General features: G+C 34.6%; 1 protein-coding gene across 1 annotated transcript in view; it reads right to left on the reverse strand.

The window, feature by feature from the left end:
- Positions 1-21,853, reverse strand: part of EYS (eyes shut homolog) — a 765,693-nt gene that overhangs the window by 442,875 nt on the left and 300,965 nt on the right. Inside the window, exon 23 of the mRNA XM_072926499.1 lies at positions 3,503-3,624. Within this exon, the coding sequence (XP_072782600.1) occupies positions 3,503-3,624 (122 nt within the window). The remainder of the gene's footprint in view (positions 1-3,502; positions 3,625-21,853) is intronic.

The raw sequence follows: 21,853 nt of genomic DNA on the forward strand, positions 1-21,853 counted from the left end.
AGTGTGGATAAGATAACATTAAGAATTGGACTTTAGTTTACACTGAGATAATAAAAAGGTGTCTTAGTAGATGGATTCAACTGCTGACAAAGGATAACATTTCTGTACTCAACTGAAGCAAACACTGAACCTGTCATAAAACATAAAAGATAGATAAATGACCCAAGAAAATATACTTAGGTAGGTCTAATTTCCTGTTTTGTATGGAGAAGTCTATTTATATGTCATAAATAGAAAAGCAGCAGCAAGGCACCATTTTTATACTTTATAAAAAACTTAACAACAAAAATTGACAAAATGAATCTGTGGATTCCAATATGAATGCACAGAAAGAACTGAGTACTTTGGAAAGACACTTGATTAATTCTCCAAGTTCTAATATCATAATGATTACAGACAAGTTCCAAATATTCTATCTACATCATTAGAAACTCCAGTTCATCCATAGAATTATGTTGCCTGTTATTCGGCAAGAAGAGTTGAATTAGATTTTCACTCAAAAGTTGGTAACAGCAAAGGAGACACGGGGGCTTTGATTAGGGTTTGATGTTACTAAGGCTAAAACTCATAATTATCAATACAATAGAGAAGAAATAAGGAATTCAGCTGATACTAGATTAATCTGTCCATAAATGTTCAGAGCCATAGTTTGAGATTTCATGTTATCATGAGAATTAAAATCACATGGCACTGGAAATATATGTATGAAATATATGTATGAATTTTTTCTAAATTAATATATGTATCATGTGCCATAAGACAAACTGAAAACTGGGAAGGAAGAAAAGCATATTTCTCATTTTATCACTTGAACATAAATTAAGTCGAAAGAAAGGAGACCTGTTAAAAACTACTCACATATAACAATTCAAGCTTGGCTATTGGTTCAGAATCCTTCTTAACTGAATTTTTAAAATAAAAATATGCATCTGATAAGGCATATTTTCCTTTATTTCCTCTTGGGATGTGATTTACTTTTCTATGATGGAATCCGTAAAGAAAGATACTCAGTGTGACAGATTTGTTGATACTTCAGTTTTGCCAGATAGTTTTCATTTCAAGATTCAACTATGAATAGCCTCAGATAAAGAAAATTAACTCAAAAGTGAAGTTTTAAAATAGTAATTATATTTTGTATAATTGTTATTTTATCACAGATTTGAATTTGGTAGGAAAATGTTTCCTTTTGCATTATGTTCACTTTCTTTTGATACAAAAAAATATTTTTAAGCTATTGCACAATAAATTACTTCATTTTAAAGTAACTGATGTTCTCAGTTGGACTTGCAAATATTTAGGAAAAGTAAACTAATGAAGATTATCACAGTATAAAAGAAAGCTAAATTTATCTATCCCTTACATTAATTTAAGTTGTAAGTGGTATCAAGTGCCAGTTGTGGTGTGGCAAATTTCAAAGAAATTCAGAATATTCTGAGTATAGCTGCCAGCAGCTCAACTTACAGCAGGATAATAAACAGTGCCAAAACATGGCCACAGGCAAGAAAACTTCATTGCCTATCACTGATGCATTCTCTTGCTGGCCTGACTTTGGCCCAGACTAATGCCTGTCCCAAACAATACCTGGGTACAACTCAAGAACTGCAATGATCTTTTCTGTTAGGCAGCTATGATCCAGTTTTGCTGTTTTAAAAACTACATTTAAGTTTAAAGACATGGCTGGATATCCTCAGGTTCAGGTACCAGTTGCTGCCACTGCTTAGCTACCATGACACAAACATGTCCTAGAGCTTTTGAGAGAAAAGTATTGGCAAAGGTAATAAAAACAACACACTTTTAAAATTAAGTGTAATTATGGTTTTTAGCATTCTCAGTACAAACACAGTTCTAATGATTGAAATGAAAATGCCTGATAATATAAAAATAGAACATTGAGCTATACTAATTTTTCTTGGTATTGCCAAGTCTCAGAGTCACTTTCAACTCTAGGTATCTTTGAAGATGTTGTTTTGTTTGGCGTAACCTGGCCCTTGTATATGATATTCAACGGTATATATAATTTTCCTGTTCCGTTATGTCAACTAGGACAAATAGCTCTGAGAAAAAATATGCTTGGTGCTTACACTTCCAATCAATTTTCTGTAACAGTTCTAAAAATTTTCTGTAAGAGTTCTGTATTTTAAAAACCCGGAAAAAGTACTTCCTGAGCATTTTTATTCTCAATAAAAAATAGGAAATCCTTGAATTTGTGAATAAGTAGTTGAACCAGCTATGAGTAAAATCAGAAGAAGCCCTGTTACCTTCTGCAATAGATATAATGCTTCTAGAGGCTGGAAAAATTGGGAAAATGTAAGGATAGGTAAGGATTCATGGCTGCAAAGTATCCATTTACCTAGAATTGTCCTTGAGGGTGGTAGACTACAAAGAACTACAAGCATCAGAAAAATAAGAACCACAAAAATTAAATTATTTAACAATTTATTTTTTACATTCCAACAGGCTTTAAAGAGTGGGGAAAAAAGCAATTAAAAATATTTTAAGGTTTTCTCAACATTGCTATACTTTTTGTAGTTAGAATAAAAAATTTTACCAAACTAAGAAGTCTAATATCACATAAAAATACAGCTCTAGGACATCACAAATAATTTTGGTTAAGTTCTGAATATAAATTAATTTGTAAAAAATATTTTGTATATTATGTTGTTTAACTTAGTTATGTTTAGCTATTTGGGGAATAATTTATCCATTGTCAACTGTGGTTAGTTTCCTTTCTGATTATTTTCTGTAGCACCAGGAATAAAATCACTGTACATCAATTAGACTATGTACCACGTACAGTTTTTACACTGAGCTCTCCAGTGTCTATTAAGAATTTACAAGACTCCTCAAGTACTGAGGTCATAATATAGACAAACCCTGGCTTCATGGAGGAGAAACTGATTACTAGATTGTTTATGGAATCTTAATCCTCATGCTCCTGAAAGAAAATAATTTTTAAACCATAAATGCATGCATGCATGAAATAAAGATTGAGGTTTAAGTTTAAAAAAAATTATAATTATTGTCAAATCCTCATGCTTTGTCTGAGGGGATATAAATTTTAGTTAAATTACTCTTTTGTTGGTACTTTAAGCCACAAGGTGGCAGCAATGATATAATCTCTTCATCCAACTTCCCGCTACACTACTTTTACTCTTTAAATCATCTCTTGTGTTTACAGGGCAAATATGACAGAAAGAGAAACTATATTTTCTCTGACAATGTACTGTTCCAAACTAGGTTACTTGCTAAATGTTTTTTAATCATACTTTTTAACTTTTCCTTTTTTTTTTTTTTATTTTTAATTTTACATATAATAGTTATTATATCTGCTGGCTTCACATGAAAGTACAGTGTCCATGACACTAGCCCTTGACCATTTATGCAATAATATTTCCTTCCCAAGCTGGGAAACAAAATAATGGCTGGATGGCCATTAATTAATGCTCCAGGAAGCCTGGCCTTCCTGGAACATGATCATATAGTGAAGAGGTGTGACTCTTACCGATAACTGTTGAAAAGGTCCATGCAGGTGCCATTGTTTCTACAAGGCTCTGAATTACATTCATTTGATTCCTTTTCACAAAATTTTCCTTCCCATCCAGACAAGCAATCACACTGGTATCTCTGTAATACATTAAGTAAAATAAACAATCTGTTACTCTTTGTATTTTAATGCAATTACAAAAGTATTATTACAAAGTGTTGGAAGACATTAACAGACAGCAAAACAACATTAGGAATGTTTTAAAACCTGAGTGTATAAATAAATTGCCACAGCATGATGGCAAAATGTGTAATCTACCAGCACTATGGCATCTACATGTGTTTAGAGACTGCAAAAAACTTTGTTGCATTTTAGGATTTTTGTTATTGAAATTTGGAAACAGGCAGAGACAATTAAGTTTCAAAGATATATGGGCTATGACCTTTATATAAAAAGCAAAGGGAAATTATTTAATTTTCTAATACACTTAAAAAATATAATAAATTAAAAGTCAGAACTCTGAAGGGAGTCCAGATTGATTAGTTGACCCAGACCTTTCTGTAAAGATAGTCTTACACTGTCCTGACAAATTAAAAGCTTGAAATATTTTATTGGAGCAAAGATAACAAAAAAGAAAGGAAGTTAACAATATAAAGTCATGCTCAGTATGATTGTCCTGGAGTGTGGAACAGCTCCACTGATATCAGTACTTTAAATTAAATTATTGATATGTATATTCTATCGTATCTGGTCAAATCAACTTTTTCACAAACCAACTTGTACATAGTATATTTGTGATTTATATTTTCCCAACATCATTCTGGTTGTTTTGTGTTCATGTTGATTAACATCGTTGCTGTGCTTGCTTGGAACACACCCATGATTTCTGAGACATGGATGTTCTAAATCCACTGACATAAACTTGAAAAGTCAAGAAATAAAACTGAGTTAAAATAGGGCATAGACCATGGGCTGATGAAATCAAATTTTGTGGGAATGTTCGTCTGCAGAAGGGTAGGAAGGCTTTTCAGAGGGATCTGGACAGGTTGGATCAATGGGCCAAGACAGTTGTGTGACGTCCAACAAGGCCAAGTGTTTGTTCCTGCCCTTGGGCCCAACACCTCCAGGCAGTGCCACAGGCTGGGGTAAGAGTGGCTGGAAAGCTGCCCTGTGGAAAAGGACTTGGAGGGGTTGATTGACAGCAGCTGAACATACAAGTGTGTGCCCAAGTGGCCAAGAAGGCCAGTGGCATCCTGGCCTGTACCAGCAATAGTGTGGCCAGCAGGACCAGGGCAGGGATTGTCTCGCTGTAATCAGCATTGCTGAGGCCACACCTTCAGTGCTGTGTCCAGTTCTCTTGCTACATGAAGGTTATTGAGGTGCTAGATGAATCCAGAGAGGGGCAACAAAGCTGGTGAAGGGTCTGCAAAAGAAGTCCTAGAGGTAGTGGATGAAGGAGCAGGGGTTGTTTGGTCTGCAGGAAAGGAGCCCCCTCGGAGACCTTATGCATCGCTACTAGTGCCTGAAAGGAGGTTGTTCCAAGATGGGGTTCAGTCTCTTCTTCCAGGTAAGAAGTGACAAAACAAGAAAAATGACCTGAAGTTGCACTAGGGGAGGTTTAGTTTGGATACTAAGAAAAATTTATTCACTGAAAGAATAGTCGAGCTTTGGAACAGGGTGCTTTGGGAAGTGGTTGAGTTACTATATTGTAAGTGTTCAAAAAACATGTGGATGTGGCACTTGGATACATGGTTTGGTGGTGAACATGGCGGTGCTACATTAACAGTTGGACTTGATGGTCTTAGAATTTTTTATAATATTAATAACTTTATGATAGGAGACAGAAAGATTTTGTTAAAATGAACTTGGAAAGAAAATAATTTGCTGTGCCAAAGATTTCAGAATTGTGCCAGAGAAAGAAAGAAAAAATATTTGAGACATATTACATTACTAGTCCACATGTTGGTGTTTCCTATTATATTTTGATCCCAAGATTAGCTCAGTTGTTTACAGCATGGTGCTAATAACACCAAGGTTCTATTCCCATATGGGCTATTCGCTTTGGAGTTGGATTTGATGATCCTTGTATGCCCCTTTCATCTCAGAATATTCTGTGATATATTTGTGATAATAGGCACACCCAAATATCTCAGTTCTCTGCACATTTATCTGTGTCAAGTGGGAAAAAATGGGCACTACTAATCCATACCCATAAGTAACAATCAGACACCTCTTAAAAGCTGTTCTATTGTCAGGTTAGACTTTCATATATACTGGGAAAGTGAGATAACAACTTGTTTCCAAAAAGCTCTTCAAGAAATGGGTTACAAAATGAGAAGTGAAAGGAGGCTTGCCAATAGTTTTGTTTAGAAAGCGGCAGTATTTTTCTTGTCCCACTAAAATTATCTGTCAATCAAATGCTGAAATTCTGTTCTTTGCAGATTTTTCATTACATGAGGATTGTCACATCAAGCACAAAATCTCACTCACATTTATGTATATCATGCATATGTGCAGAGAAAACTAAAAATTCTTACACATTATTTCATCTCTGTGTAGTTTTACAGTAGTTGAAAGTGCCATGTTGCAATAAATAATATGTAAGGAGACAAAAAGGGTTTTTATGGATACAAATATTTACAGAGAAGGACCTGGGAGGCTTGGTGGACACCAAGTTGGACAGGAGTCAGCAATAGACCCTCGTGGCCAAGAAGAACAAGAGCATTCTGGGCTGCATTAGAAAGGAATGCTGTCAGCAGGCTGAGGGAGGTGATCCTTGCCTCTACTCAGCCCTGGGGAGGCCACACCTTAAGTGCAGTGTCAGTTGTGGGCTGCCAGGAGAAGTATGGGGCTATTGGAGAGAGTCCAGCCAGTACCATTAGTAAGAGATTGACGCATCTCCCAGATGAGAAAAAGCTGAGAGAGCTGGGATTGTCAGTCAGGGCATAGCGTACAGCAACAACATAGAATGACAAGAAGCTGCACAGTGGAAAGCATGTGGTGGATCAAGCAAGAGACTGAAGGAATAGAATTTGATACTTATTTATATGTTGTTCCCTTTTATTTACTGTAACTATGTATTACTATCCATTGGAGACAAGTTAAATTAAATGGTACCTTTAAGTTCCTGCAAATTGTCTTTTGTTTCTCCTATAAGAGCACAATAAATGCATCAAAAATGCTATAATTATTCCTTGTACATAGCTCTCCCTTGTACAAGATGTAGCACAGTATGCTTAAGAATAGAGTGGATTTTATAAACTAGGGTAAAAAGTTTCTGATCCCTTGCACACACACCCAGAACCATGTGAGCATGTCTTTATCCAAATAACTTTGTGTGTTGTAAGAAACTGTCATTTAAGAGCAATTGCACATTTCCCTTATCCAAAACTGTAAATAAGAATTAATAATTTCCTTAAGCCCTAGTCAATGTTACTTCACTAGGAAATGGCAGCTGAACATCTGGTAAACAGAAACTGCATGTTCATCACACACAACAAATATCTTAACTATGAACAAGGCAAATATGTCAAGCCTGTCCTGTGTATATCTAGGTTGGTAGATATTTTTATCATACAGATATATACTCCAGATATGTTTTCCATGTCTAGAGAAAAAAATGGAATCAATTTAATTTTTAAAGATACCCATAGAATTGGAGAATATTTGGGGGGATTTTAAAGTTTTTAAATCACAGAAAGAACCAATAATACATCACCTGGAAACAGAAGCACACAAAAGGAAACACAGAAATATCCCTTTATTCAGTGTGTTCCAAGTTGTTCTGCCAGGCCATTCCTTGGGGTGCAAGCCTTTATCCATTAAGGCCAAACAAGATGAACCTATTGTAAGACTACTTATCATTGGCACATAATAGGAGATGTACTCCAGACTCTATAGAAAACTCATCGCAAAACACTTGTCTATAGGAATCAGGGCTTTTTTTTCTACAGAAAACCTTAATGCAACTTCATTTTGTTAGTGCTAACAGCAGTTCATTTAACCTTGTGAAATAAATGTGAACATAAAAATGTAAGCATCTGTGAAATCATATTTGCAATTGCTCTAAACCATATTGAGATCCTAACATTATTTATGCAGCCTTTTTAAATTTAAAGGTCTTTTTTCAGTTGTTACTTTAGGGCTTTACTTTTAAGTTATTACTGGTTTAACCATTTGCATAGTCATACATATTAATTGACAAAATTAGATTGCCATTTGTCATTATGTCATTGTTTTCATTGTGGAAGTCTGTTTGCATTTATATCCTAAATAAGCAAGCTTGTTTAAAAACAAAATAAAACAGAACAAAACAAAACCAGGATGTCTGTTCATCTTCATTTGGTTTAACACCTACTTTCATTTTTACTATAGAAGTCTGAGATAAAACAAGACCTATGCTGAGTGAAGTCTCAGAAAATACACTGCTTTTCTGTCTTCTGATAATGAATTATTTACCTTTTCTTCACAGTTTGTAGGAAGAGTGAATGTGTTAATTGTGCTGCCCCACAAATTAAGGAATTGACTTCTGACACAAAGAAAATCTGCAATTAGCTCAGTTGTTGCTACTCAAGAAGATACACGTCTTGCTCTAATATTAGTTAATAACTCTGTAGTAATCAGATTGCTTAACTCACAGCAAAGACACTCTGCAGCTGAGTGTCATGAGGTTTGCTATATGGTTATTAATACTGATGTTAATTGGAAGAATGATTACAATTACTGACATAAAATAATAAGGTGAAAAAAGTGTGAAACATAGATCCAGAAGTAATGAAAATTAAAATTAAAAATCTAATTTCTAAACAGTACTACAAGTGATTGTTTCTGATAAGACTGCTATTTAAAAATCACCAAAATTTTTTACTGAATTTTATTATTAGAATCACTAACTGATGTATTTTTATGTATTACTTTATTAAAAAATAAGACTTTATTTGACTCCAGCTACGTAAGTTACAAAGCCTATGTGGTATTTTGGATTAAGCACTTAAAATTGTGAAATAGTAGGGTAAATAACTTAATATTAAGTACTAGCTATCTACAGAAGTGTAGGTAGCATTAGGTTATTATTATTATTATTATTAGTAGTAGTAGTATTAATATTAGTATTAGTATTAGTATTAGTATTAGTATTAGTATAATATTATTTAAAATATATATTATACATACTATTGTAATTTAGGTAAAAATTAGACTTCTGAATTCTCTATTTTTATTCATATATATTTTCTTATACAATTATATCTTAAAGATGCTGACAAATATATTTATTTGTTCTTCCAAACCACTTCTATCTTTTGTACCCTAAATTACTGTAAATTATATATAATCTGATATAAAGGATAAACCATATTTTCTTTAATTCAAATTTTAAGCAAGGCTTACAGAAGAAATAAAAACCATTTAAATTTGCTTATGTCTCTAAGATTGTAAATAATGACTAAGTTAAATTAACAAGAAAGCATATTTAAAACAGCTGGTACAAGTAAAATTCAGTAACTTGTAATGAGTTTTTGATTTACATTATAATAATTATTTTTATATTAAAAGCATTTAATAAGTATATGAAAAAAAGTAAGATTTTCATCATATTTGAGTAGCACACCATTAGTAAAGAGAAGCTTGCATTTTCATTCAATGCAAGTTCCAGCTAAAAATATGGCTGGTGTCTAGACATACTGTGTATGTATGACTCTAAATTGACTCCACTGTAATTTGTAACCACAAAGAAAGTTATTTTAAATGGGAACACTTGTTATTTGCACTGCAGGTCTCTATACACAACCATTTCATAGAATGGTGCTTTCTTAAAAAAACATAATTATTGCTGCAGTTGATATTGATAATTTTAAAATTACACTTTTTGTAAATGTATATTTTTGTGAAAGTTTCGTTCTCTCAAAATTGAATACAGCTAATGCTAGTAACAGGCTTCTCTTAAAATTATTTCAGATTTCATATTACATTTAACATGCAAATAAATTCTAGCCTATGCCTTTACAATTTAATCAATTATTTCCATCACTGCTCAGACATGACAGTTCTCCCACTCCAATGTAAATCTTGTTGGGGTTAGTTTTCTGTGTGGAGATTCATCCCTAACATGCTGAGGCATGCAAACATGCAACATGGCTTTTACTAGTATTGACACAGATATTCCATTTGAGTATGGAAAATGTTAAACATTATGTATGTATTATGTTTACAGAAAAAAGTCAAAAAGGAAAAATACTCAATAACAATTCCAAATCTCTGCAAATTTATACTTTTTAGTAAATTCAAAATGTTATTTTATGAGATGCTACAATAAATATGGGCATTAGAAGACCGTAAGAGGTATTTAAGAACAATCATTAATATAAACAAATGTTAAGAGTCAAAGTGTTTTAAAAGTTGTTGATATGAATATGGAAAGATGAAGGATGAAGGAAAGATGAAGCCTAAGGAATGTTGAAGGATTTAAGGGAAAAAATAAGATTTGATACTGGTCCAATCCAGCACTAATTATGACAACAAACCAAAGTCAGTTGGCAACCTAATTAATAATTGGTGATAAGTCTTTTGTCTCTACTTTCTGACCTCTGCCATTTATTCTGTTTATACCTTTCTTTTGTTCCTCTCCTAGAGAGCTTACTAGGAAATGTGCCAGTCAAAACATCTTCAACATGACAGGTGCTGAACAGTACAGGAAAACTAATGGAAAACAAAAGCCTTAGGTTGTTTGTGCAAAATAAACCAAATAACTAATCCAGCTAGTGACAGACATTTGCTTGTCAGCCTTTGGTAGGTGTATCTGGGTTGACATTTAGCTCAATTGCTCAATGACTAGTGAAAGGTCATGAACACTTTCCTGTTAAACCAAAGTACTGACAGGAACTTGACCCCCCCTGAAAGCTTGTCCAAAGCTTTCAGTTTGCTATTAGATCTCAGGTAACAGGAGAGCTGTGGGAATTAACTGTGACATTCCAAAGGAATAGTCTAGGTATTGACAAACAAAAATAACATCTTGCTTTTGAATTACAAACCTAGTGTTGCAGCTGGTAACTTTGTAAATAAAGTAAGAAAATGCAGAAGATCAACTACTGGTTTCCATAAAACAAAGCTATCTCCTCCCTTAACATAGCAGTTCATTCAAATTCAGATCTTAAGCATGCAACCATTAGCAAGAGTACACTTCAATCACCACAAAGTGCTATTTTTGCCAACCTCTGGCTCAAAAGTAGGGGAAAGTTCAAGAAACAGGCAGCTCCAAAAATACTTCAAACTAAATATCCTTAGAAGAGCCCAGAGATTCAAAATATTATTTGATGGAAAGTCTCCTCATTTGAACTTTCACTCATCCCTACTTTAAATTTATAGAACATTTCATTACAATAAAGCACATTACAGGAAAGTAATTTGGAAGAATGAAAACATGTATCCCCACTCACCTGGATTTGCAACTCTTGTGGCTTGGCTGCACTTACTTTCAAAAATCTTTACTTTTTTAATTAGACCAATATGGACAGAAGTTTAAAATACAATGAAAACTTTCCAATACATTTGCCTCATACATCTAAACAGTTGCTAATGCCCAGGTAATGTGCATGTCTTTGTGAGAAAGTTCAGCATCTTTTCTATCAAAAGTTTTGTCATTCTGAACCCAGTGTAATGCTCCTGGAAGGACATTGAGTGCCTGGAACTAGACAGGTTGGATTTCCCAAACCAGAAATTCCAGTGTCCCCAGATTCTGAGGCACTGGACACAGCCCAATTTTCTAGAATTTACTCCAAGACCAAAGGAAAAAATACAGTGTTTCAGGTGTTTGATACGTGTTCTCTGTATTGGAAACTAAATCTCAGCACTCTTTTCACCTTTTCTTCACTCACAGCTTTCCATTACCAAAAACCAAGAATATGCAACTGCTTGATAACACATAACTGAAATTGGTTCATACACTAAAAACCTGTTATCAGGGTCACCTAGTGATAGCTGCATCCACAAAGGAAAAATTCATTGCCGCTTCTGATTGCAAGAGAATTTCTGTAATACTTATGGTCTTAGAATGGCTTGTTATAAGAATCAATACTTTCTGGGAAAAGCAAAAATTGTGTCCAACAGTCTAATTTAGTTGTTGCATAACACAATTTAGAAATAAGTAACCAAAAGTCAAGTAAAAGCACTCTTTTTAAATCCAAATTATTTAACTGAAAAATCAATGAGAGTTTACTTTTGAGGTTTGTTTTTTCTTAAAACCCTATGTCACTTAAAAAATTAATAAGGAGATTGTTGGACAAGAACTAAAAGAGATGCATTTTATCTTGCCAAGGGTAACCACCATGTTAAAGATACAGTTCCCTAGAAAGAAGAGAGTAAGAGATAAAAGGAAACTGTAAAAATAGAGACCAACTAGATAAACTGAGGGATAAAAGCATTCCCAGCCCTCCCCATTTTTATAAAATTATACCAATTTCAGGTTTTCCCTCTCTGCTTTAGAATGTCTTTTTTGTACTTTGTCTTGAGAATCAGAACATGATTTTAAGAGCACCAGCTCAAGATTTTAGTAATGTGTTTCTCTTTTTCCTGAAAAATTCAGGATAATTATAGATTTTTCAGCATATTAAATGACTGTTAAGAAGAGATTTTGATTATGAAACATTTGTATAGATAAAAGAAAAAGCAATAGTATTCCTAAAATAAAATCCTAACTTAATGCTTCATATTCAAATGTTAAGAGCTGTTTCCCCCTCTTTCTCTATTTTCCTAATACATAGTTAAAGTTAATTTTAGTGTTATTTAGGATGAAGCAATAAAATATCAATAATTTTTGCTGTAAGTTGACTATACTGTGAGCTTAGGGAAGTAATACTTTAAGAAATTATGACTTTGGATTTTATGGTTCGATCTGTATTTGGTATGGTAGAGGTTAACCACTCTTCACCTGTTAGCTCATATTTCATATGAGAGAAAAAAAAGGCTTTTCTCTCTGATAGCAGGAAATTTAAAGACTTTCATTCTAATCTTGTGAGGCTGTAAAAATGTTTAATCTTAGCTATAACTTTTTCTGTCTCATTTCCACTCCCTAGGAGAGCTTGATCTTATTACGAGCAATCTTTTGCAATTTGCATTTTTCTGGCCTTCCTGGAGTTTCCCTTTTATTACTTTAATGAAGTTCTATTTCTGGATATTGAAGGTGCTTGCCTACAAGACTTCAGGAGGCTCACACCTTTTAATGGTATTGCAAACACTGTACCCACTAGCCCTATTTATTAAATCTATTACAATTTATGATGCTGGTGAAAAGTTAGAGCTTTTCTTCACACTTTGGATTTCAGCAGCATATTGATGGGATCAGCAACTCATCAATAAGCCATGCAAAAAAATAATTTGTGACTAAAATTTTTATACAAATGTGATATATTATTTTTCTTTTCCTATTGGTGTGATTGCAATTGTGTCATTATTAGACCACCGACCCTCTCTTTCTTTTTCTCTCCTCTCTCTCTTCTCCCCTCTCCCCTCTCTGTCTCTCTGTCTCTCTGTCTCTCTTCTCTCTTCTCTCTTCTCTCTTCTCTCTTCTCTCTTCTCTCTTCTCTCTTCTCTCTTCTCTCTCCTCTCTTCTCCTCTCTTTTCTCTTCTCTCTTCTCTTCTCCCTCCTCTGCACCACTAAAGACGTAGCCTGTTCCTCTACTCATGGAATTCTACCCAGGTCCTGGTAGGAGCTGGATAAAGGGTAGGATTTGTGCATCCATTGAAAGTAAGGGGATGATTCTGAAGGCTATTATAAGCCAACAGGATTTAAACACCCCAAAACCAAAAAAAAACCCAACCAAACAAAAACCACAAACAAATAAAAACCAATTTAAAAACCAAAACAAGCCAAACAAAAAACACCCCAAAAAACAAAAAAGAAACCCCAGATTTGAAGTGCAAACCTAATAGAAATGTGAGGAGATGGTGGTGGATCTTAGAGGGATAAACTGAATCAGATTTAAATAGGGGAAAGCATTAGAAAAATAAGATACGCAAGATAGGAAATTGAAGATTCAGAGCAACAAGAGCATGAAGGGACATAAACTCTGACTAAACAATCTTTATTAGCATTTTTAGATCTTTATCGAATCTGATTTTGATATTCTTCTGTTAATGGGTTAAATTAAGAATTGAGGAATGCTGTGGAGAAATGTGTTTCTTGCAGGCTGAAAGACAGCAAGACAGCAAGAGCACTGTGAGAACCGGATGTAAATCACCACAGGGTATTTTCTATGAACCATCTCAAGTAGATAAATATATGACCATCGTTTGTCAAGACTTATACGCAAGATCCCTGAAACTGGCTCCCCAGGGAAGTAGAGACAGCACTAAGTCTGACAGAGTTCAAGAAGTGTTTGGACAATGCTCTTGAGCACAGGGCGTGACTCTTTGGGATGGTGTTCTGCAATGCCAAGAATTGGACTCAATGGTCCTTGTGGATCCCTTTAAACCCAACATATTCTGTAATTCTGTGATTTACTACTCCATGCAGTTTAATAAAGAAGGAAATTCATTCTCTCAGTGCAGTCTCAAATAGAAGTTATCCAAAGAACACATTGCCATTAAATGTTATTCTAACAAATAACTTATTTTTCAGGAATTCCCCAACATTTTTCATCATTTGCAAACATAATAACCGATGCCAGGGTCCTCTTTTTACAAAACTTTGGTATAAAGTTCTTGCTGAAACTCATTCCACTTGTTTGTAACTATATGGTTTCAAAATAATGTGTTGAAATGATGCCTTAAGTTTTAGCTTTTATATTTTTCAGATTCTGTGCTGCTTTAGTGTGTAGTTCTGAGCTTCATACAAAGGGATGGTAAGCTCTCTTCACAGAGTAGGGAGACAAAACAATTCCTTCTCTAGCTGGAGACCAGGGACAACCTATCTAAATTTCAGGCCCAAGAGCATAGACAATGGTGGACAGAAGAGAGAAAAACAAGAAGGATAGGACTTCATGACCTGAAGCTATAACTGGACAATTTACTCCAATATGCTAATATACCAAAACTTATAAAAATGAGAGACCTTGTGACTGGTCATCCATTTTGGGTTCATCTTGGGTGTAGCCCTGGCTGGGCTCTTGTGCTGCCTATGGTGTAACCATTAAAACCTTTTAATAAATACCTACTTCATTCTTTAACTCTGTATAGCCTCTGTTCTAGGTCAGCCTTCACATGGCATCAGTTTCTGGTGGGAAATCAGGCATCAGAACAAGAGAAAGATTGAGACAGAGGGGACCTTTTTGCATGTACAGCATAACTTTTCCTAAAATATTTTATTCAAGATATTGAGATACAAAAATGAAAATATTTACCTGTCTTCTAAATAAACAACATTTAAAATTCTTTTTACTTTTTATAAATCCCATTAAATTACAGGTTCAACTATTTCACTTTAACCATATACCCAGAAGAATGTAAAACTCTAAGTTTTACAGCAAAAAATTTAATTTTTGATAATAAATCAATACTATTCTGGGTGTAGAATTTTTTTTTTCTTAACTTTAACTGAAAATTTTAGTATATAATTTTTAAAAGTGTAATATCAAGGTTAACTTAGTGGGAAAAAATTGGACCAGTTTCTTAGAACATTTCTTAGAACAGTTGATTTAAAAGGGAAGTGTATAGTAGTATAATTGTTAAAATACAAATATAAATAAGATATTTATCTCTGATTAAATGGTTGTTTCTGAAAAGTGTATTAAAATGTAGAAAATATAACTGCTTTAAAACACTGACTATTAGAAGTTACTTTAAAAATTATTTCAAGGATTGTTCCTGCTCTTTTTTCATTCACATAATAGGTAGACATTGGAAGAAAACACAGCAGAGCTCTGCAAAATTCTGTACATGTAGAAATCATGAAGTAATTGATAAGAAGTGCACCAGAACATCTTTCTGTTGTGGTATTTCATTAAGCATTCATACTCTGAACAGGAATAAAGAATACTTGTTTACTGATATATATGAAAAAAGTCAGTATAAGCACTCTTCTGGATTAGCTGCCACAATTGTACTCAATAATAGATGAAGAATGAGGTTTCCATTTTCTAGGACAAACAGGATGGTACTTATTTAGAATACAAACCCTTAATTCATAATGAACAGTCCATCTAAAACATGAAGATGAGAAGGCAACTGGGATTTTTATGGAAAAAGAAAAACGTAAGAAAATGTTTGGAATGACCACTCCATTAGAAAGAAATTGCAGCATAATAAAAAGTACTTAAGTAATGAAGCTGGTGAAGGGTCTGAAATAAAATTCTCATGAGTGTTGGTTGTTTATCTTGGAGACATAGATGCTCAGGGGGATCTTATCACCCCCTGGAACTACCTGAAAGCACAGTTAACAATGTGGGGATGGGTGCCTTCTCCTAAATTACCCTTGACAGAAAATGAGGAAATGGCCTTAAGTTGCACTAGGGAAGCTTTTGATGAGATTTCAGGGGGAAAAGAAATTATGCAAAAGGTTATCAAGCACTGGAACAGGCTGTCCAGGGAAGTAGCTGAGTCACCATCCCTGGAGGAACTTGAAAATTGTGTAGATGTGGCGTAGAGGGACATGGTTTAGTAGAGGACTTGGCACTGCTGGATAAACAGTTGGACTAGAACTTGGAGGTGATTTCTACTGTAGCTGATTCTATGACTCTAAGCATGGCCTGGAGACATTCCCAATATACAATTTCTCTGCTATGAACATGTAAGCATTGCTGTGATTTTTATATTTCTAGAGAATGATGTTTCCTAAGTCTCCTAGTTTGGATGGGATAGAGTTAATTTTCTTCCTTGCAACTGGTACAGTGTTGTGTTTTGCATTTAGGAAGAGAATAATGTGGATGACATTTTAGTTGTTGCTGAGTAGGGTTGACATTAAGTCAAGAACTTTTCAGCTTCTCATGCCTTCCTGCTACTGAGTAGGCTGGGGGGCACAAAGCTATAAGAGGACACAGCTGACCCTGATTGAGCAAGGGGCAGTTGTGATGCCATGCACAACATATAAAATTAGTGAAAAATTGGCCAGGGGTCTACTGCTTGGGTTGTAGTGCAGGCCACTGGGCATTGGTTGGTTGGTGCTGAGAAACTGGTTTAATTTGCATCACTTGTCTTCCTTGGATTTAATATCTCTCTCCCTCTAATGATTTAATTTCAATCATTAAAATTTTCTCTGCCCCCAAGTTTCCTTCTTTTTAGCCCTCCAATTCTCTCCCCCTCCCCACCAGGATGTGGAATGAGCAAGCAGCTCTCTGGTGCTTAATTGCTGTCTGGGGTTAAACCTTAACATAGAAATTAAATCTGCAGTGCATTTTTCTCTCAGCTACAGGTTAGAGACAAAAAGAGATAACAATGATATTCTGATATACCTTTACTAAATAAAGGCTGTGTTTGATGTGTGTTCTACTTATCTGATAGTTTAGAAACTGAAGAAAATTTTGGAGTTGAGAATCAACATCATCATAAGAAAAAAAATTTATACACCTGACAGTAGCGGTGAAATAATTGGGGCAATTAAAAAAAAAAAAAAAAAGACTTAGACAACTATTGTAAGGAGGAGATATATTCAGTAAAGACAGGGAACAAAAGCTCAAGATTGTAAAATTCTCAGTTTTCTTAGCATCTGTGACATTCAATACATTTCAACTGGATCAAAACTGGTATTATATCAAACGAACATTGTGTATTAATTATCCAGTTTTAAAAAAAAATTCTGATTTTTTTTTTCTGATATGCATTTATTTGAGCATTTTTGTCTAAACCCAAATTTTGTCTAAATTTCCATCATGCAAAGCAGTTGAGAATGGAGACTCCAGAAACTCCACCTAAACTGGTGGGGTTTTGGTGCACTTCTTGATTCATTCTTCATAAGGCTGAAAGCCATGATTAGTATTAAAATTTCTCCCCAGTCTTTTTTATTTTCTTTTTTTTTTTTTTGGCAAAGGGATGTTTTTATTGCTAAAAAAATCACATTAAAAACTTGTTTCTTTTGCACAGCTCCAAATACAATTCAGCATTACATAGAACAAACCTAAGATTTTTTTCATCTTTCTTAAAGAATGACATGCAGGCACTTATAGAAATAGTACAGATTTTTTAATTGGCAAAGGTTTAGTGGAGAAAAACTGAGAGCCTGGAAGGTAGGAAAACAAACTGGGAATACAGCCAAAACCAACAGAAGTAATGTAAAGTTGGGAATTTGGAAGCTACAGATGTACATAATGAAGGCTGAGGAGAAAGATCTGAGTTTCTACATGGTAGCAGGTACTGTGAGAAGGTGTACTTGACCTAATGTTCACAACTACAGTTATTAATAAATTGACATATCTAAATCATGTAAAAAACACTGTCTCAATTATTGTTCATTCCTCAAACCTGAAACAAGTATCATAACCTGACTAAAAACCATATGTCCACAGCCAGAGGAGACTGGGAATGCTGCCTAGATAATAAAATGAAAATGCCAGACTCTTTGATATGCCTTTTGTGTCTTTCCCCTGTGGGTACACATGCAGAATGCGCATTTTTGTTCTCTATAGCACTGGGACTTTTGTTTGCAGATGCTTTTCAGTTTTGGACTTATTCAGAGATCATTTAGTGACAGTCATCCCAGATGTATAACTAACCAGCAAGCGGCAACAGAGTAAATCAAAAAGTGTATTGTGTTTTTCTCTGCTGTACAAAAGAATACACTGTTTTTCCTTAAAAAAGACACCCCTCCCCCAAATAAAACAAAACCAAAACTAAACAAAAAACAAACAAACAAAAAATCAAAAAAAACCAACCAAACACACCTTCCCACTCCCCCACCCCCAAATCAGCTCAATATATGAAACTCAGTCTCTTACACAATATTTGTATTTTAGGACTAAGCTAATTTTAAGAGGAAGTTTGATATTTCTGAGCTTATTTTTTAAAATAAAGCATATATTTTATTAGTGTTTGCAAACATTAAAATCAGAAATCATAATTATAATCTTACATGAGAAATTGCTAACAGTTTTGCAGATGCAAAAATTCTTCTACAAAATCTGTGAGGTGCAGATGCTTGTTTCAAAGGATATGCACTCATAAACTGAAAGAAGCCAGACCAGTTGACAATGTTTGCAATCCTGCACCAGTGGTCCTTTTCTTTTTCGTTTTTTCATTGTTTCTCTGTCTCTGCTTTTGAGCAAGGTTCTTGAACACTACTTAGTACCTCAAGGAGCATGTGTATCAAGAAACAAAATATCTTTTTAGTACTCAGAATTAAGGAACTGAAAACAACTCCTTACTAGGCTTGTATTTCCTATCACTAGCTACACTACATCAAGACAGATGTTACACTGAGATATAAGCCAAGCTTCTCATGTGGTGAAGCTACTTAGAGGATCTCTAACCTCTCAAAGAAAATGGTATGGTACTTTCTATGGTATCTGTCAGGGCAGTGCTAACAGCTAGCTGGTTCCTTCATTGCTCAGTTCAGTTCAATAGTATACCTCTGCCAACAAGCAGGTTGTCAGTAAGAACAGTCTATTTAGTTTCTGACATCTTTTAGGGCTTGGGACAATATGCAGAGTTTTTTCAAAGCATAAGTGCTAGGTTTTATTGAAGTGGTATGACATGCACTGTTATGCACCAGTAAGAGTTAAACTCTTTCAATCACTTGGCACATTTTGTCTGGCTATGTTAAATGGATCACTGATTTTCCAGTGGGCACAAAACCAGACAAACATATGGGCAACATTTATAGGCAATCAGTACATTTACACTTAATTTGAGTATCTCAGCTGACTAATGAGGGACAGACTTAAAGCCAGAGCTTTCCAAGCTGTTGTCCATACTGAGATCACAAACTGATGCTTCAGAAGACTTGTCCTTTATGAATCTATTGGCCAATGCAATTTAAAACCAACCATGTGTTCATATGCTTCTTGTTGTCACGGTTCTTATGCTTCTGACTCATTAGTGTTTTAGTCTACCCAAGGACTAGGCTTTGGACATGAACTTCTCATTCGTCCTCAATTAACTGTGCTTTGTCATACAGTGGTCTCAGTGCACACAAATCCAATCACTTTTGAAAGAAGCTGAAACAGAAAATGTGCTCACCTAATTCTCTCCACAAGTCCAAAAAGTAGCAAGCTTCTCCCTCCAAACAAGTATATAGTTTGCAGCCAGGTCTCAATACTCTTTCACTCTGGGGTTATCTGTGTTGCTTGCTAATGTATTATTACCCTTAATTCAGGTATACCATAAAATATGAGTGAAAAAGACAGAATTTTTCCTTTTTAAGTTTTGGAATCTGAAAAGGGTTTGGATTTCTGATGTCTTGTGCTCTGATCAACACATAGTAAAGCATTTATGCAATATATCAAGCCTTTGCCTTAGCATAAAATTTTCATGAATTATTAAAAATGTTAGTAGAGAATTCTAAATAAGCTTTCTTTTTTTATAACAGATCCTAAAGGTGATGAAGATGCCTTACTATTTTAAAGCCGTGGCATCATGTCTCAAGGAAGAAAATGTATATGTAATTGCTGCTTCAGAAATCTTCTAGTTAACCACTAGTTCTGACAGGCGTATGTGCAGGTGAGTCCTTGCTTAGGGCTTCAGCACCCCTTACAAAACGTGTTTCAAGGCAGGACTTGAAGTAATGTGGGAGAGTAATGAGGAAATATTTAAAGTCTATCATGATTATTTTGAAAGGAAACTTTGGTCAAGGGTTTTGATTTCAGTCCAGCCACATCTGGCATAATCTTGCATTTTCAAAATTTCATAACAAACCTGCAAAAATCAATTAATATGATTACTTACTAAATGAATGAAATGTTTTCCCACTGCTTTCAGAGTCAATTTTCCTGTAAAAGGATAAACTATTAGAGTAATTTGAAAATTACTTTTTCTGGGAAATAGCATATTTCAGAATTTTTTGTTATGCAAATAAAACAGATTCTATGCAAACACAGTATATCTTTAATATCATTTGGCTTTTTTTTTTTTTTCTCTCTGAAAGAGGATAGTTAAGCAACAAAAACAACAACTGACTCTTACAAGAAGTAACTCCGTGCCTAGTAGTACAAGACCTGGTAAATTGTCATGCCTGTTCTTCAGCTCCTTCTTTTCCATTGTCAGAAGCAAAAAAGGTTAGGGGTCAAATGATAACAAACAAACAAATAAATAATTCTGCAAGATATGAACCTGGGGCAGGGTCACCTTCCACTAGATCAGGTTGTTTCCAGGGATGGGGCATCCATAGCTTCTCTGAGCAAGCTGTTCCTGTGACTCATCACACTCAGTAAAAAATTTTTAGTCAAGAGTCCTTGGAACAGAATATTAAAATTTAGAGGAGGACAGATTGGAGAACTCTAAAATAACTAAAAGAAATGGGATAACAAGTCTTTCTCTGGGCTATTTTCCTTTCCAAGTGCTACATATTTTTCCCAAACCTGAAGAGATTAGCAGCTAAAGAGACCTAATGAAGCCAGAAAATAGCATCCTAGTCTTTGGATGACAAACACTAATATATAACTTGTAAATTTTACATGTTTTATGTAAATTTTTTATCTTTTTTTCTCATACAAACAGAAATAAGATACTGTTCTTTATTCCTGCACAGTTTATTTTGTTGTTAATGACTCACCGTACTGTAATTCATAATTGATGAAGTGGGAGTAGCATTCACATTTTCTCTAGAAAAGGAAACAGGTGCAAAACTATTTCATACACTTTAAGCAAAAGAAAACACCCTTCCTGCTATATGGAGAATTTATTTTATACTTAATTAATTCTTCCATTTAATTATTGTGAGTTGTGTAGCAAGGATATATATGTGGGAAGGTTTTAGACAGTGACTGAGCACCTCTGGATTTCACTATATAACTTGTTTCAGAATAATTTTCTTGTGGACCCATACCTTTCCATGACCTTTTGCTCTTTAAGTCTGCTAAGTACTTGCCATTACATAATTCTCTGCAGCTAAATGTCCTTTTTTAGAATTCCCTTCCTTATGAATCAATAACATTTATGTAGTTCCAAGTCTCTGTAATACCACTGCCAATCTGTTAATGCCTTCAAAGGTACAAACTCTTCCTTTCCCACCTCAAGCATAATGTTAGTCTCGATAGAACGCACAAATCAAATTTAGGGTTATGCTTTCCACAAGTAGGCCGCAATTCTTCCTTATGTTGTGAAGTTCTTCACTTCTTTCCCTGCTGTCACTGATTTCGTCTGTCCAGCCTCCTCACTGTGGGCAAAACTTAAAGCACACCATCTGGGACTACCTTCCTGTATCTTTACCACATTTATTTGCCTTCTGTTCACAAGTCTCATTGGAAAGCCAATCTTTAACTTCCTCTTAATCTCCATTCCCTCCACTCTGTG

The sequence above is a fragment of the Taeniopygia guttata genome, chromosome 3 (genome assembly GCF_048771995.1).
Source record: "Taeniopygia guttata chromosome 3, bTaeGut7.mat, whole genome shotgun sequence".
Lineage (NCBI taxonomy): Eukaryota > Metazoa > Chordata > Aves > Passeriformes > Estrildidae > Taeniopygia > Taeniopygia guttata.